Source organism: Perognathus longimembris, chromosome 8 (genome assembly GCF_023159225.1).
Source record: "Perognathus longimembris pacificus isolate PPM17 chromosome 8, ASM2315922v1, whole genome shotgun sequence".
In the NCBI taxonomy this organism is placed as follows: domain Eukaryota; kingdom Metazoa; phylum Chordata; class Mammalia; order Rodentia; family Heteromyidae; genus Perognathus; species Perognathus longimembris.
The window spans coordinates 54241928-54259682 of NC_063168.1; the positions used below are offsets into that span (position 1 = coordinate 54241928).

General features: G+C 38.5%; 1 protein-coding gene across 3 annotated transcripts in view; it reads right to left on the minus strand.

Moving 5' to 3' along the window:
* Nucleotides 1-17755, minus strand: part of Crim1 (cysteine rich transmembrane BMP regulator 1) — a 182736-nt gene that overhangs the window by 122429 nt on the left and 42552 nt on the right. For all 3 annotated transcript variants that reach the window (XM_048353134.1, XM_048353136.1, XM_048353135.1), the window contains one exon: nucleotides 17378-17551. In XM_048353134.1, coding sequence (XP_048209091.1) covers nucleotides 17378-17551 — 174 coding nt within the window. The remainder of the gene's footprint in view (nucleotides 1-17377; nucleotides 17552-17755) is intronic.

A 17755-nucleotide genomic window follows, 5' to 3' on the forward strand; every position in this document is an offset into this window, starting at 1 on the left:
TAGTGATAAGTGACAAATCTGGCTAAAATATAACTAGAGCTGAAGTTAAAACACACCTGAAAAAACATACACACGTCATGAGAACGTCAATTAAACTAAGTTATTTTTGCTGCTACAGAAGAAACCCTTTGCAGAAACATCTTCAGACAGTGGAAACATCCAGGTGATGACCCAAAAACTAAATATGATGAAACAGCCTGAATACAGTGAGTATCCCAAAGGTCCAAAATAAACAGAACATTCACTGCATTAAGTTTTGTGGGGGGGGGGGGGTGTTGGGTTTTTTTGTTTGTTTGTTTTTGCCAGTCCTGGGGCTTGGACTCAGGGCCTCAGCACTATCCCTGGCTTGTTTTTGCTCAAGGCCAGCACTCTACCACTTGAGCCACAGTGCCACTTCTGGCTTTTTCTATACATATGGTGCTGAGGAATCGAATCCGGGGCTTAATGTGGGCTTCATGTGAGTGAGGAAAGCATTCTACCACTAGGCCATATTCCCAGCCCTGCATTAAGTTTTTTTTTTTTTTTTTTTTTTTTTTTTTTTTTTTTTTTTGGCCAGTCCTGGGCCTTGGACTCAGGGCCTGAGCACTGTCCCTGGCTTCTTCCCGCTCAAGGCTAGCACTCCGCCACTTGAGCCACAGCGCCGCTTCTGGCCGTTTTCTGTATATGTGGTGCTGGGGAATCGAACCTAGGGCCTCGTGTATCCGAGGCAGGCACTCTTGCCACTAGGCTATATCCCCAGCCCTGCATTAAGTTTTGAATATACAGAAATACATGTATGTGCATGTGTGTAGGTATCTAATTTTATATGAAATTTGTGTTTGTGTGGGATTCTGTTTGTTTACTTTTGGGTTCAGGCCTCCCTCTGAAACAACTAGCCATTCAGTCAGATCCTGCCACACAGAGCCTAGCAGAAACATATTGCTTTTGGCCCCGGGACTGTCCTTTCCTATTTGTGTGGAAAGCCTGTGTTGACTGTACTGTGAAAAACATTCAAGGAAAGAAAAGCCCTACTGCTGTAACTGTGCCAAAAAAGTATAAAGAAATAAACCCAGATGCTAGAATTTGAGGCATTTCCTCTGCTATGTGACAATGTCCTTTAACTGAAGGTCAAAAGAACATTAAAGGCTTGAAGGTTTTAAAGCCATAAGTGGATATTTTTGTGGCCCCTCAGTTTACGCATGCCAATAACACACATTTAACTGACATTTAGCAAGCAGAATTTATTTAGCAACATTCAAGGAAAATCCTGGTATCACTTTTCAAACATGATTTATTGAATTTTCTAGTGCTTGATATTAATGCAGATTGGTTCACTGCCCTGACCGCCTCGGCCCCTCTGAAACACCAGTGAGTGAATGAAGTCATTCTGAAACCCATTTCACATTTACTACCTCCTAATCCCTTCCTAAATTACAACACATACTCATGTGTTATAATTTTAGAACCTTTTTTTATTTCCTAAGGATATTCATTTATTTTTTATGCTATCGGAAACAGTAAGCAACATGACATACAATCGTTTTATTTCTCTTTGTAGGGAGTGTACTTCATATCAGATTAATAAAGATGTGAAATGAACATTCTGGTAATAGAAAACAGAACCTCAGCCCATGGGACACATATTAGAATCATTATGTTAAGCAAATCCTTGTCAAATAGCCTACCTTGTTTGGCAAGATGACTTGTATTAGTCAGTTTTCAAAACATTGAAACAAAAAGAATTTTGTGAAGAGAGGGCAAAAAAATCTCGACAAAAAAAGCTAATAGATTGAGTCACAGACAAGAAGGCTTGAAGCATCAGTGTCAGTGTATGATTTGTTTAAAAGTCCCTCTGAACTGTAATACGACATTAAGACAGAAGGAGAAAAAAAAAAAAAGAAAAAGAAAAAGAAAGCTAAGGTTTCACTTCAACAGGAAAGAAACTTCAGCAAGGAACTCCCACCGCAGATATTTAGATGATCAAATACAGACGCTTCTCTTAAACAAGATTTTACTTGGGGAAAACCGGAACATCTTTAATCAAGGGACCTCCTCCAGCCCACGTCATCTTTACCTTTGTCCCCTGATGTCTCACTCCATATATAGAAAAGTGAAGCAGTCTGAGTTAACGGTCAATCTTCTTTTGTTTACCAGAATTCTGGTTTATTTACTGGAATATTTTAAATAATTCTGTTGGGAGTCATCATGGTTACTAATAGACATACCATCTAATCATGACCCGGAGCACACACTTGCCTACCAGAAAACACAAACTTTCTGACTTGTTGCTCTAGAAATGTCAACAAAAGGAAGGCAGTGTCCAACTTCATTTCTCATATTTCCTTTGCTACTCAACAGGGTCAGCTTCCCTGGCGTGTGAGAAGCAGACAGACAACACAGTTTAATAGCAAACTTAGGTGTGGCCGTTCCAGTGATAAGGGAAATGAAAGTGGAAGGTGTTTGAATAATATTTATTTGAAGAGTCACAGCTTGTTCCTATATGGTGTTTATAATGTGCTTAGCATCACACCAATGCTTAAAGAACTACTGATATGTCTACATGGCAAGAGGTTGGGGTCCATTTATATCAAGGAAGAGTGAAAATTTCAAGAGACTCTTAGCCAGAGAATTTAACATCATTATAAGAACTGTCATGGGGTGATAATGATCAAGAAGAACTATATTCATAACCTCATATACTGAATGGTAACTCCTTTGTAGAACAGCTTAAAGATAATAAAAATATAATTTTAAAAAAGAACTGTCATATGTACTAGTGCACAGATAAGTGGAGATCTATAAATACTGGCATAAATAAGACAAGCCTATGGTTGAACTTAGTATCCAAAATTACCTTTTAGTCATTATGGACTTATATGTGATTAAATACGTATTTAGTCAGTTCTAGTAATATTCAAAGGACTCACAGAGCCTAACACTGGTAGCTCACACCTGCACTTCCAGCTATTCAGGAGGCTGAGATCTAAGGGTCATGGCTTGAATCCAGCCCAGGCAGGGTAGTCTATGAGACTTTCATCTCCAGTAAATTACCAAAAAAGCTGGACATAGAGCTGTGGCTCAAGTGGTACAGAGTTAACCTTGAGTGAAAAAATAAAAACAAACCAAAGGACCCCCAGGGACAATGTTAGAAGGACTGCATCCAGGCAGACATGTAGCCAGATCAAGAGGCATGAGAGCACACATAGATAACATTTTTGAGAGTTGTATGTCGCACTGAGGTGTAACACCACCACGGCATAATTTCATTTGAAAAATTCCTGACCAAATAGAAAAACAAGTTGGCTCTATCAGAAAGCATTCACCAGGTTCCACTGTGATTAGTAATCAGAATGCCAAAGGGCAATGAGCACATATAAATGGAATATCTTATTTTCGTCTTACTACTTGCAGAGATAAACATCACTTCAAGCATTACAAGCAAGGTATTTAGGAAATTTAGAAACCTGACTAGTTACCCGAGCCTGGGTTTGACACAACTGAAAATGACTTAGAAAACTGAGTGAGTCAGGACCCTACCAGTTCCCTTCTCAAGAGTTCTAAGGGCACAGGGGGAAGCCACTTTAAATACTCCTCTGCTATGAACAGACGCTGCAGCAAAACTCTGAAAAAGCATCCTTTCACATCCAGGACCACAAAAGCATATTTATAACTGCTCTGTGAGGCAGATGGGACTTTCTCTTCTGCCAGAGCAAGGGGATAGTAAATGATAACCTTTCAGATAATATAAACACATTAACAAGACTGGAATGTATTCTAGACACCTTTAAGATGTCTTCTTGATAGGAGTCAACCAATCTTTCTAATTTTCAGGACTTTCCACTCAAAGCAGAACATGGGAACACAGTTTATAAAAGATGTTAATCTTTTCATTATAAAAATGACATCTTCACTTTCTAAACCAGATGAAACCTGACATGTATATTGTGTTATATTATCTCATTATACAAACAGCTTTCTTCTATGTCCACAGAACTTGCATTTTTATCTGCAAATACATGAATTAAAAAAAAGAAGTATTTACCGTATCAATTTTAAACATTACTAAATTCCTGTATTGTTCTTTTGTTATTGGAGCAGGAAAGGAAAGGCTACTGATAAGGAGAAAGCACTTTACTTACTTTTCGGGAAATTAAAAAAAAAAAAAATCAATGACAGAGAAAAGAATAAAAGAGGTTTCCTACACTTGGAAAACTAGGAAGTTGTCAGCCAGAAACAAAGAATACATCCTCAATGTGAAGGAACATTCCAGTCCCTGAAAATCCACACAAACATTAATTCATCTTGTGTTAATCCCTTCCCTCTTCCAACTTTACAGGCACCACTTACTGCTGTCACTTCCTCCTGGAGCAAAAAAAAACACTGAGCAATAGAGTCCACAAATCAAAAGCAGGAAGGTACTCTATAAAAGAGAATGTCTCAAAGCTTCAGACATATCAACAACTGAAGTGAGTCCTTTATCCTTATCTTAAAGAATATACACCACTAAGAGAATAGTCTCATAAGTCTCAAAGGATATTTCCCAAGTGCCCCAGGATACGCAGCTTAGTAAAAGTCAGTAGACACCAAAGAATGAGTTAAATTTTATTATTAGGATATTTCTAAATTTGATAACATTCAAGTATTAAATTTTAGTGGTCTGAAATACCTTTCTTAAGAAAGTTATATACTTGACAAAGTCAGAGGTATAAGTTCTAGAGGTATAGTATGCCCATATGTTATAAAAGGCTTACAACTGATTAAAATTAGGTTTTTTTTTTATTAGTATCTCCAAGAATGTCTTCCTGCAGATTCAAACAGCATATGATTGCTCCACCCCCATTATCCCTGCCTGTGTGGGCATTTTTCATGCCCTAGACTCTTAGGGCAAGAGCCTCTACAAAGACCCTGTGTAGTAAACCAGGATGCAGGCAGGAAGAAGGCAAGGAAGACAAATGAGACTCATGCTCGATCCATTCCACAGTGCTCTCCTGGCTGGGCATTGTGGTTCACTCCTTGCTAGCCATGCAAGAGTCATAGGTAGGAGGAGTTCAGTCTCAAGCCATCTGAACAAAACAATACTCTATCTGAAAAAAATAACCTAAAGCAAGAAGGGCTGAAGGTGTGGCTCAAATGGTAGAATCCTTGCTTAGTAAGTGCAGGCCCTGAGTTCAAACCTCAGTACTGCCAAAAACAAAACACTAAAAAAAGTAAATAGATCTCTCCTACTTCAATTCTTTTAAGAGGAATGATGGCTATTCACACTGTGAAAGTTGGCTAAGAGAACATTCTCGAGTTCAGTCAACAAGCGATCTAAATCTTTTCCTAACTTGACCTTAGGAGAGAATGGTAAGGAGACAAAAATGAAGCTGGACTTTTGAGGCAAGAAAAAAGTGAAATACTAGAATGGGGGCCCACAGAAAAGACTGGCTGACTTTGATGGCTTATACCTGTTATCCTAGCTATTGAGGAGGCTAAGATCCAAGGATCACAGTTCGAAGCCAGCCCAGGCAAGAAAATCTGTGAGATCCTTATCTTCAACTCAGAAAAGGCCAGAAGTAGTGCTGTGGCCCAAGTGGTAGAACTATTAGTCTTGAGCAAAAGAAGCCCAGGTATAGCGCCCAGGCCTTGGAGTGCAAGCCCTAGAACTGGCACCCTAAAAAAATGAGAGAAAGAAAAGAAAGACAAACATGGTCCTCTCTTCGCATAAGGTTAGCTCTATTATTAGCCTTCAGTTGAAAGCAGAAGGAAACTGCAACTTTGTCTGGAGGTATATTTTTGTGAAATTGTGCATTTAGACCCGCCTCCTTAAAGATTTTTGCTTTTCCTTTTTCCTTGAAAAAAAAGTTGGAACCTGATCTCTTAATCAAGACATTGGTAGATATACACAGTACTGGCAAGAATGAGAAATGGAAAAACAAAACAGAAAACAAAAGAAAATCCATTGTATCTACCAACAAATCCTACTTAAATATGTAACACTGTATAAGAACATTTGAAATGATCACTTTTTTAACTGAATGCAGATTCTTGCTAAAGTCACTGTGCTTGCAAACTCTTTTACAGACTCCCTTCCCCTGCCAACCTCTACCTCATAGAATGAACAAATATAAATTCTTTAGCTTATATGAGTTAGCCACAATCCCAAGTAACAGACCATGGGCTACTAATTATACTCATGTGAGCATTTGAATGACCTGAGCTCCCCACAGGAGCTCAGGAATGAGGACTCTTCGTGATATATACCCTCAGGCTGATGCCACAACCAGACCTGAGGCAGCTGCAGGAAGTGGAAGACCTCACACACCACACAAAAAGGACAGTTCCAATTCTCTGAAGAACTTGTCCCTGTGCTGGGATGCAATCAGAGCCCCTTTTGCAAGCAGCTCAGAGGGCTGAGACTCTAGATCATTTACTCATGTCAGGAAAACCCTTTGTGAGGGCCAGGTCTCAGCCGGACACAGCTGGACCAGGCAGCAACTCAGCAGCTCTGCAAGAATAGAGCACATGGAGCCTTGGGAATAACTGAGAGGTCACTTCCAGCCAAGACAGAAACCACAAACATGTGAGTGACTGCTCAGGGCCACCCAACAGTATAACCTCAACCTGCTAAAGTAGGACATTGGATCAACATCTATCCACTCAGCAGTCCCAGTAGGTAGAAATAGACAATTTTAAGCCTGGCTTAAAAAAAAACAACACCATTTCTCTAGATGAACTGTCAGGTGTCTGTTTATTTTTGTGGTCCCTCAATGTCTTTCTTAAATGCACATTAACTGCATGGGATTTTATTTTAAGATAAAGCACAGATGTATAGTAAAAATGCTCATCTATTATAGCTGGTACTCCTTGAACTAGCATGAGATTAGTGGCTAGAGGACTTACACATGAATTTGGACAAAGTGCATCTTGGGATAGAATAGTTGGCTTGAAAGTACAGATTTAAAGAGTTAAAGCGATGAGACAAATACAACCCCCCCCCAAAAAAAAATCAACCCCCAAGATGTTATAGCAGAGAAAAGGGGAGAATCAATGAAACAATATTAAGATACTAGAAAGCATTGCTTCAGATATCAACTTAAAATTTCATGCTTTTTTTTTCTACCAGTCCTTTTTGTTAGCCCCAATGTGGCTGAATAAAATGTTCTCCTAAACCCACCCACCCATCCACCCACATTTCCTTGGCAATAAGATACAATGTCTTAATCGTGACTCTTTTTCTTTGATGGGCACAAGAAATTAAGGCCATAAGAAGGACATTGTATGACTTCCCATAGCTAAAATGCAGGTGTAATCAACCAACTACTCCTTTCCATCTGGCCATAGGCCAAGTTCCTTGAGCTTCCTGTTTTTATTTCCCAGATATTTGACACTGGCTTCCGCCTTTTGGTAGCCCTTTTTTATTTTCCTTGTACCAGTTATCAAAACATCAAAATAGCAATGATTTAAGGACAATACTCCAAAAACTTTGTACCTATCATGTGAAAGTCTAAAACACCAATTCAAACATCAACTTAAATGTAAACTACTTATAAAGAAGTTGGTCTATAATTCCTTTCCCCATGACATTGCTGTGATTTAAAATAAAACACACTTAGATTTTAGTTGCTTTATATATCTGTATGTAAATATAGGTATACACATAAATGCATATATTTATATGCATTTATATTTATATGCTTATATATATGAATTTCCAAAACAGGAAAGGCATACTATGTTATCAATTTCTGATTGTCTTTACAAAAAGAAAAGTGGAATAGCAATAAGGTTTAAAGTTAAAGTTCGCTAACTGCCTATCTTAATTAAATATGTATAAACAAATACCTATAAATGGCACTTGGATAAAAGGAATATCAGCTGGGATGCTAATGGTAATGAAGTCCCTAACCAAACTGGAAAATGAGGTCAAATGTATTTTTTCACTTGCCCAAGGGAAGGGCTAGTGTTTCTAAAGTTGATAAGCAATGTTAATTGGATTCTTTTTTTTTTTTTTTTTTGGCCAGTCCTGGGCCTTGGACTCAGGGCCTGAGCACTGTCCCTGGCTTCTTCCCACTCAAGGCTAGCACTCTGCCACCTGAGCCACAGCGCCGCTTCTGGCCGTTTTCTGTATATGTGGTGCTGGGGAATTGAACCTAGGGCCTCGTGTATCCGAGGCAGGCACTCTTGCCACTAGGCTATATCCCCAGCCCAATTGGATTTTTTTAAAATGTGTGTGTGTTAACAATTTACATGAGCTAAAATAATATATTCTCCAGTACTATTCAGTACTGTTTTTGGATGTACCTAAGCTTAAGAAAAAGAGAATCTGTGCAGAGTAATAATGATAAAGAAACTAATTTAAAAATTAAGAATTTTCATAAATGAAAGTCCTAAAGCAGTGAAGTCATGCAGATTGTTGTGCTTTGTAATAAACACATTGTTTTGAGGGTAGGGTACATATTCTACCATCAATGTGAATATTAACAGTAGCTTGCAAAGGCCAAAAGCTTCCCCTGAACTTCATAAAACTCATTAAATGGACAGTATCCACCATATTTCCATGAGAAATAATGTTAAGTTTTTAAGAACCCCAGAAGTTTAACTCTAGTAAATTGGTATCTTAAGTAGCTACATTTGGGGGGAATATATAATTTATTCTTAGTATCTCTTACCCTGTCAACTAATGGTAACACTGAATTGTTTCTGATTCAATCAATACAACATTAGGAATGATTTGGGGATAATGACATTTAATACCATGCAGGAGTTAATATAAGCACCCACAAAAACATCTACTGTCAAAAAGTTTATGTCTCTACAGTTTACAAGGTAAAATAGGTAAACTGATATAAAGGATCAACTATTGGAAAAATTAATCAATTCCCCACCAATGAAGTACTAGAATTTGTCCCTCAAGATCTGAGATGAAAGCTTCAACTGCATTTTAATTTCTTTTAACATTTACTTGGCAAAGAATTTTAATTGAATCTGAAGCCATTAGTCTTGATTAATATTTGAGGTAAAGCTATTTGCAGAACATCATTTGTTTAAGACAATGGAAAAAGTAGCAGAAACAAACATAGGTGTGTAGGGAATCACATAAGTACTGCATGAAAAATTCTCTCACAGTCTTCTGGAAATGTAGACAGGTAGCCCTAGGCCAGTCCTAGTGAATCAATATCACCTAGGAGGCTTGGTCCTGGTCCTTGCATGACACCCAGGCCTCCCTACCTGAGAATCTGTGTGGGAACAAAGCAGGGGTCTGTCTTCCCTGCACTCAGGTCACGGGATAGCAGTGGGATCCTGGCTCAAGCTTGAAGCATGTACAGTAGTAAGCATGGCTGATGGTTGAAGAGGAGGCTGTGCAATTCTGCTAAGGTAGGATCTAAGTTAAATTAATATGCCCAGCTTCATGTGATCACATTTTCATGGGATGTGTTCTCTATGAGCAGTCTTCCTAACCTCATGTGTTTAAAAATAATTTAATAAAAACCTTTAAAAGAAAAAGTTCTATGAAAGTATACAATCTATTTCCTTTGAAGTGGAGTTACACTGTGTACTGACCAACACTACAGATGGCATCCAGTAGGAACACTGGATGCAGTCACAGGACAGGCTGTCATGGCAGCCTCCAGACCAAGAAAAAGGTAACAAACAAGAACACAACTCAGCACTCATACTTTCCTTGTGTGAAATAAGGAAATGTGAAAAAAGTAAAAGTGAAATAAGAAACTCTCCGGATAAATATATTTTCTTAGATAGAGCTAAAGGGGTAAATTTAAAAATACAGAATAAGTAGCAGTTAATGTCCAAAACTTTTTTAAATTTAAAGAAAGAAAAGAAGCTATAGACCAGAACTCATTTGTCTCCTTGTCTCCATGTCAAAATGTGTTTAGCTTCAGAGAACATAGCTATCAGACATAAAATCAAACTTCCTTTTGTTTCTAGCCATGGGGGAAAAAAACAAGATATAGAATCCCATATAAACTCAAGTCTGTTACATTACTTCTCATCTTTACCTTCTGGCTAAGGACATGCATTTTATGTTATCTAAGAATCTAGAATAGATGTTTTCAAATATTATTTAGGACCTTTGTAATGTAACTTCAAAAAAAAACTCAAAAGCAAACTTCCTCAGTCAATCTGAAATGTGATATGATATATGTGGCTGCACCCTTAGAGCCATTCAGAGAATGGTCCATCAGGTGAAGACAAACCAAAGTTAGACTGGAAAACTGGATATAGAACATGGCCCGTGTATAAAACCTTGCTAAGTGAGCAAAGGAGTCAATGCATGAACAAATAAACCACTGGAGCAGCTCCAGCATGAAAGGAGCCTGTGGGGGTGCCTGTGGAGAATGCTGAGGGGAAGGGCTCTTGTGGGTCTGTGACCACAGCCCTGTGTCTTCACTCCCTATCCAATTATTGAGTACTTTAGAGCTCTTGCTCCAAACCAGTGCTAATTCCAGGCCTGAGTTTGCTGGGGGCTCTCACACTCATTAACTCTTATAAAAATTTTATAAACAAGAGTACGTATTAGTTCATCAATCAATTAACCATCAGTTAACATTATATATTCCATTTTATACTTCTAGCATCACAACTGTGCAGGAAGCTACCTTCACTAGGCTAACAGTACTAGTCCTCAGACTTTGTCCTATGGTCCTAAGCAAGTACTCAACAGTTCCTGCACCAGCTTCCCCAAATGCATCCGTTTATGTTGCTTTTGGGGTACTACCATTGCCAATTACTTTCTCCCTCCACACTGCATGTTGTTGTCCTATTAATCTTCCTAAAAATGGTCCTTTCCTCACACCCATGTACTCAGAAGTCATTAAGACACCATACTCTCGCTGAGAGTATGACTCACAAGTCTTATCTCCAGTTCAGATCACTTTCGAGTTCCAGAACTGTAACTCTCCTCTTCCCCTTGATTCTCCATAGATACCTCAAACACAGCAAAACAAACTTAGTATATAACCCATCCACTCTCCGCTAGTAGTATTTGGTGACATCTCCCTTGTAGTATTTGGTGACAGCACCTGACCACCAGACTGGGCAGATGTACCATCATCACCCCAAACATTTAGTCTGACAATTAACATTGTCCATCAAAGCATACTAACTTGATCACCTTGACTTTTTTTTCCTACCACGTTCTCTATTCTCTTTTCTACTTAAGGCAGCTTTTCTACTCTCCATTTGATTGAGCAACCCAATAAATTTCTGAGTTGGATTCAATTTCCAGTTCCTCCACCAAGCTTTACTTGACTTATCTAACTTGTAGATGGATGTAGAACAAGCTCTTACTTCTTCCCTCTATATAAGACAATGAGATATAGTAAACACATCCCAGTGTTTAGTTGTCCATCTTTTCTCAGTCTAGCCACAAACGAAATACTACTGAACATAGTATCTCTAAGTGCTGTAACCTAAAACAAAGAAGGATTTCCTTTTTTTTCTTTGTATATATTAATTGTATACAGGAGTCGTACCAATATTAGTTGTACAAATATTACAGTGATATTTCCACATATGCACATAATGTGCTTTAATCAATTCATTCCCTCTCTTACTCTTTCTTATTCTCTCTTAGCCCCTCAAAGGAAGAATTTGTAAAAATCCAACTGTCTTCCTCCTTTTGCAGTTCCAAACAGGAGTGAATGTTACATAATCTGTATCATTGTAGAAATCCGTGTGATATATGGTAAAACAAGGGCTGAAAAATGCATTCAAGAACACAGTTCATGACCCTCACATAGTTACTTGTTTGGCTAGTCTCCTCCAGGAGAGAAATCAGTAGGACTGCATATTTCCTTTTACCTCACCATCTCTTAATGAGGTTGTTCCTCTTTCTGGAAAGTTCTAACTTTCTCAGGGGTATATCTTGGCAATCCTTAACACATTTGCCATGGAACTACCCATGTTCAAATGCTACTTAGTGATTTGCATACAAAGTGACAACAGCTAGCTCTATGTGGTGTCAAATTTGATGTTCCCAAGACAAAACTTGAGTCTTCTCCTTTCCCTAGTAAAAGGTATTGCACATTGCTTAGAACCCCAAATCTAAATGTATTCCTTCATTTTCAATTCCTTCCCCACTCACATTAACTTCTGTTATTTTCAAATGATACCTCAACTCCACTTATTTATCTTCATCTCCAGCTTCTCTCTTTTATCCTATACCTCAACTACTAAAAGAACCATGGACCCTGTAGACCTGTGGGCTCTGTTCCCTTTTGGCATCTTTCTATCCCCAGTCTCCTCTGCAGCATATTGGTCTTTTAGGCACAACTCGTTACATCTTTGCTCATAATTCATTAATAACTACACATTTAGTCATCAAAATCCATGTGCCCTGTAGTAGTCCACAAGGCCTCAGGTAATCTGACCCTTCTCCCTCCTCCTATCCCTCCCTACATTCTGGTCCTACTGTATTTTTGCTGTTTTGGTGTTCCTACATAGTTGGTATTACTACATACTTCTCACCTAAACACTCACTGGACAAGTAAATGTCCTATGTTTCATATCCTTCACTGAATGTGGTTTTCATAACTATTTCTCGAATCCACTGGGACCAATATGAATTATAGTTGTCTCTGCTGAAGCTAGGTACTCTGACAAACTATTCATGGATGACTATCCATATATCTTATTTCCATTAAATTTCTGACCAGCTGATTTTAGGGTGCAATATTTTAGGTTAAAAGACAAACTTGGTAAAACCAGGATCAACCTTTTTCACTTTTAAACAAACACAAATAACATGCAAGTACTTTATAATAACCAGTATTTTTCAGTATTAGCTATAAATCTATAAATATGATTTTGTAATATCCTTCAATGGCTTCCATATAAAGACTTCATTTTCAGTACTACCAAAGATACAAAAGTATAGATCTATGTTTTCTATGCTAAACATATTACACCTTTTCCTGCACCTTCCCCCTCTCGGCCCCCTTCCCCCGCAACACGTCATACCTTAATACTATAAATTGTTCAAGGATCAGTCCCCAAAGGCATCTGTGTCTAGTTCTAAATATTCACTTTCCCATAAGATGCCACCACACCAGTTTGGGTTTAGGAAGACTGTGGCTTGAGGCCAGCCAGGGTTAGCCAGGGGTACCTGGCTCAGATGGTAATAGTACTCACCTAGCAAGTAGGTGTTCACACCTGAGTGGCACACTGATACACACATGCATGTGTGCACATACACATATACCCCACTACCACCACCACCACCAGAACGAGTATAAACATAAGCATATGTTTATCCTTGAAATCTCTGGTGACCTGAAAATCCTTTTCTACTTTCTAAAACTGAAGGTCTGTCTTCAGCTAAACCCCCTCTTTCTTCACTCTCCCATCAGGATGCTACGTCTACCTTCTTGCTCTAGCCAAAACCTGGATAGTGCCTGACAACTCAATGAAGACAACTGTACCTGTAACATTCCATTAAGTCCTGAGGGTTAGGCTAAGTATCTTCTTGTGCTCAACACTACTTTAAGATCATTCTTTTCTCCTTCAAAAGGTAAATCTTGTTCACATGAAGCATTTATCGTGAGATTATATCAATAGCTATGAGAGGCTGTTATGTTCACCTACAGGACCCTCTTAGTCATTGCCTCTTCTCTACGACTGTTCCTGCTTGGTATCTGGTTCATCCTGGCTCACCCTGTCACTCCTACCCCCTGTGATCTTGTTCTTCAGCTCTCCTCAGCAAATTATATCAGACATAGTCATTCTTGGGCCTCATTACAACTAATAAAAATCTTAACCCCCGCCCCACAGTATCCATTCTCCAAATTCCTACTCATTTCTTCAGCTACCTATCTGCAGAAATTCTTCACCCCATTAGGTTCTTCCCCTCACTGATCTCATCACTTACTCACTGTGTTTGTCCTTCCCAGTGAGACTGTACAGTTGGCCACCATATATACTCTCTTGCACAACCTTCAATCACCCTTTCCTCCTTCCCTTCTTTCTCCTTCCCTATTTTCCTCTTTCACACTTACCAGAAAAAAGCAATCTAGTTACCATTCTACCTGTGCTGCCCTAGAGCTAGAGAAAGACACACACCCCCATGCTGGCTGATCTCTCTTTAAACTTATAACCACTTACACCTGTTAAGTGGGCAGTCCCTTCCTTCCACCCCAACCTACTGTAGGCAACTCATCCATGTTTGCCAAGTTATCATCCTCTCTTCTGAAATATCTATTATACATTTTCTTCTCCTCCTCAATTTTCTACAGTCCTTCTTCAACCTCATGGTCAGACAATGACCTTTCTATATTTCTCCAGAAAAAAGAAACAACTTTGATCTTCTCATTTCTCCTGCAATCACTGCTTTTTTTTTTTTTTTTTTTTTTGCTATACTGGCTTCTTCTCCCTTTCTGCCAGGTTGTTCTCATCATTATTCAAGTATGATGTAGTATCTCCATATATATATACGTATATACGTATATACGTATATATGTGTGTGTGTATATATATATATATATATTTTTTTTTTTTTTTTTTTTTGCCAGTCCTGGGGCTTGGACTCAGGGCCTGAGCACTGTCCCTGGCTTCTTTTTGCTCAAGGCTAGCACTCTGCCACTTGAGCCACAGCGCCACTTCTGGCAGTTTTCTATATATGTGGTGCTGGGGAATTGAACCCAGGGCCTCATGTATACGAGGCAAGCACTCCTGCCACTAGGCCATATCCCCAGCCCTATCTCCATATTTTTTAACATCCCTTGGCTTGACAGTCTTCTGAAGCAAACACCTTATTTTCAGTCTTATTTGATCACAAAATATCTCAAAAGAGTTTTCCTATTTCTATTAATTGCCCTATCAACCTTTCTACTATTTCTGGTCAGAAATTCTAGGATTGGCTCTGTTTTCATCCCTCTCTTATTTTCTAGCAGATACTGTCAATACTTCCATCCAACTGGTAGACAACCCTCTTACCTTGATGTCTTCCCTGCTACCATTCCAGTAGGATAACTCTTCTATAACCTCCTGACTGCAATATCTCCGTCTGCTAATCCACTGGGCACAGTCCCTCCACCCCACACCCCAAGCCCAGTCTACCTAACACTGATTTCACCAGGTTCTGATTCTCTCTGCTCATAAACCTGAAATGGTTCCTCATAGCCTCATATTGTCTACCAGGCTTCAAAAACTTCCATGAAGCTAAGCCATTGCACAGTCTAGTTATATATGGTCATCTTTATTTCCTACTACCTACGAACATAAAACCCTGCTCTTTTAAATCAGCTTTCCAAGTATCTTATATATAAATCATGCAAATTCACACTTCCACATCAGATTCTTTCTTTGTCCATATTGCTCATATTATCCTAACATTAAATTGTGCAGACTGTCTTCTGAAATACTTGATCATACAATTCAGGTTAACAATGAAACTTCTGTAGTATTCCAACCACCAGATATGCCATTGCTATTAATGACTTAATTATTCATAAGTATGATATAAGTTATTCTTCCTATATACAATGTATATTAGAATGTAGGTAGGACTTTTCCTTCAAAACTATTCTCAGAAAAGGGAGCTCCTCAAATCCTGACTTCTCCCCAAATTCACATACTACAGAATGTCTTCTTTTGAATAACAAAGCATTTAGCCTTAAATGACCTCAACCGATTTTACTTTTAGGTTATAGAGGTCATATGAGAAAACAAGTATAAAAAATGTAAATGACAAAGAATTTAATTGGATATAGGAATATCACAAACAGGATTTTCAGAATCACTTCTTTTAAAAAAAAATCAGCCAAGTTCATCTTTACTTGGCAAAGTTTAAAAATCCATTAGTGCTACTGTCCAACTTTTATGTGGCTATGAACTATATTTGGAGGCATAACTTCTGGTGCATCCTACTGAAGACATGCCACAACTTAACAACATAGATGGCTGTGAAAAAGGTATGCTCAGGAGCATGGTGTTAAGTGACTGCAAAGTGATCTGAATGAAAACAGTGACAGCCAAAGCCAGTGTAAGGCACTGGAAATACTTGAACAAAATGCTAGTGAAATGTGAGAATGGCAAAAAATTAATAATTCTATGCTGCTATATTATTTCATATAAAGTGACAAAATATGTGTGCATAGGTAAACTAACCACTTAAATAGTCATGTGACCATCCATATCCTGGGTCCAATACTAAAGTAGGCAAAAGATTCTTGGAGAATGGGGTGAGAGGTAGCTGAAGGACAGAACTGCATTAGATACTGAGTGCTTTGGCTTAGAACTGCAGTGTGACTAGGAGCATATCTGCCACAGCTAGTCAAGGCTTGCAATGTATCCATTGTGTGGGAGCTCAGTTTTCCAGTGTTTAAATCAAGGACTCGATTAACTGTTAGCCAAGACTTTTCAGCTTTCAAGTTTTAGTTCTATTGTAGCAAAGTATATAATAGCTCATATTACCAGGCTTCCTTCAGCTCTTCTTTGCCTCTTAATGATTCAGCAGCATTGGTTAAATATAAAGAATGAGGTTATTTGAAAGGTTACTGTAAACTTATTTTTATTACCATTTAATAGAACTTATAAATGATGCATATTCAGGAACATCAGTGCTACTCTACTGCTCTATCAACCTGACTTTTGTAACTTTTGAATTCTTAGTATTCTAGGCCATATTCCCAACCTTTCCATCTTAGGATGCCAATATTTTAGAGGTAAAATATATATTTAAGAATATTTCATCAGTACTCTTTATTTCCTCATTCTCCAAGAAGAACGTAGGGCTAATGCTGCTTTGGAACATGGCTTGACACTCAAGTTCAGGACATTTGCCATATTAATATTGGTTCTAAGCCATAGTAACAAGCTCTGGTTACTCTACTTGGAACTACTATGGCTATGAAGCATGTTTTCAAGCTCTTTTTTCAAGTTGTATGCATAAAAGGACATATTAGTAAAATTTTCTTACTATTTTACTATAGTTTCAGAATGCTACCTAGACCTATGTGATTCTTGTCTCTGACAAAATCAGCCTAAGTCTTCAATATAAATTCACTCTTCTCTTGAGTCTTCTAAAGAAAGCCTCTTGATTTTGCTAGATGAGCAGTCTTTTTAATTAGCAGACTCCTCAAGAAGCATCAGCCTATGGTCAGTCAAGCAAAATGGACACAGTGACAACAGATGCTGCTCTCAAGCGCAGCCCTTGTGAAATCATCCATTATGCAGAGGTGACCCAGGCCGGCTGGCACAAGCTACACTGCTCATGCTACCACAGCAACCATCCCATGCTCCTGAGCAACACACAGACAACATCACATCCGTACCTGAATATACTTGGTCTATCTTACTCAAGATTCTAAAAACCTCCAAGCTTTGTGGGCTCAGGTCACAGCTCAAAATCAGACTATAATGCTCAAGTTTTCAAATCAACTGTTAGAAAGTAAATGCTTACCTTCAATCCTCTTTAAAGCTGAAAGGCACATATCCTTCCTTGGAAACTCAAAGGGGTTGTTGCAGGTTCGAATGGTGTCGCATTCACATTTCCCATTGATTATATTGCAGCCAGAGACAAGATTTTCATTGCATGGTTCAAAACCAAGCAGCTGGTCATCATCCCAGTTCTCATCTGTAAAACAATTACCCACAGAACATTTGCTTGCTACTTCATTCAAAGGCCTGCTTGAAATTGTAAAAACTGTAGGGCTTTCATGATGACATCTAACATTTTGACACCTCAATTTGTGAAAGACAGTTGGACTAAAATGGTACAAAGGAATAAGCTTCAGTGCCTGATAATCAATGAGGAGACCAAAACATAGACAGACGTGTA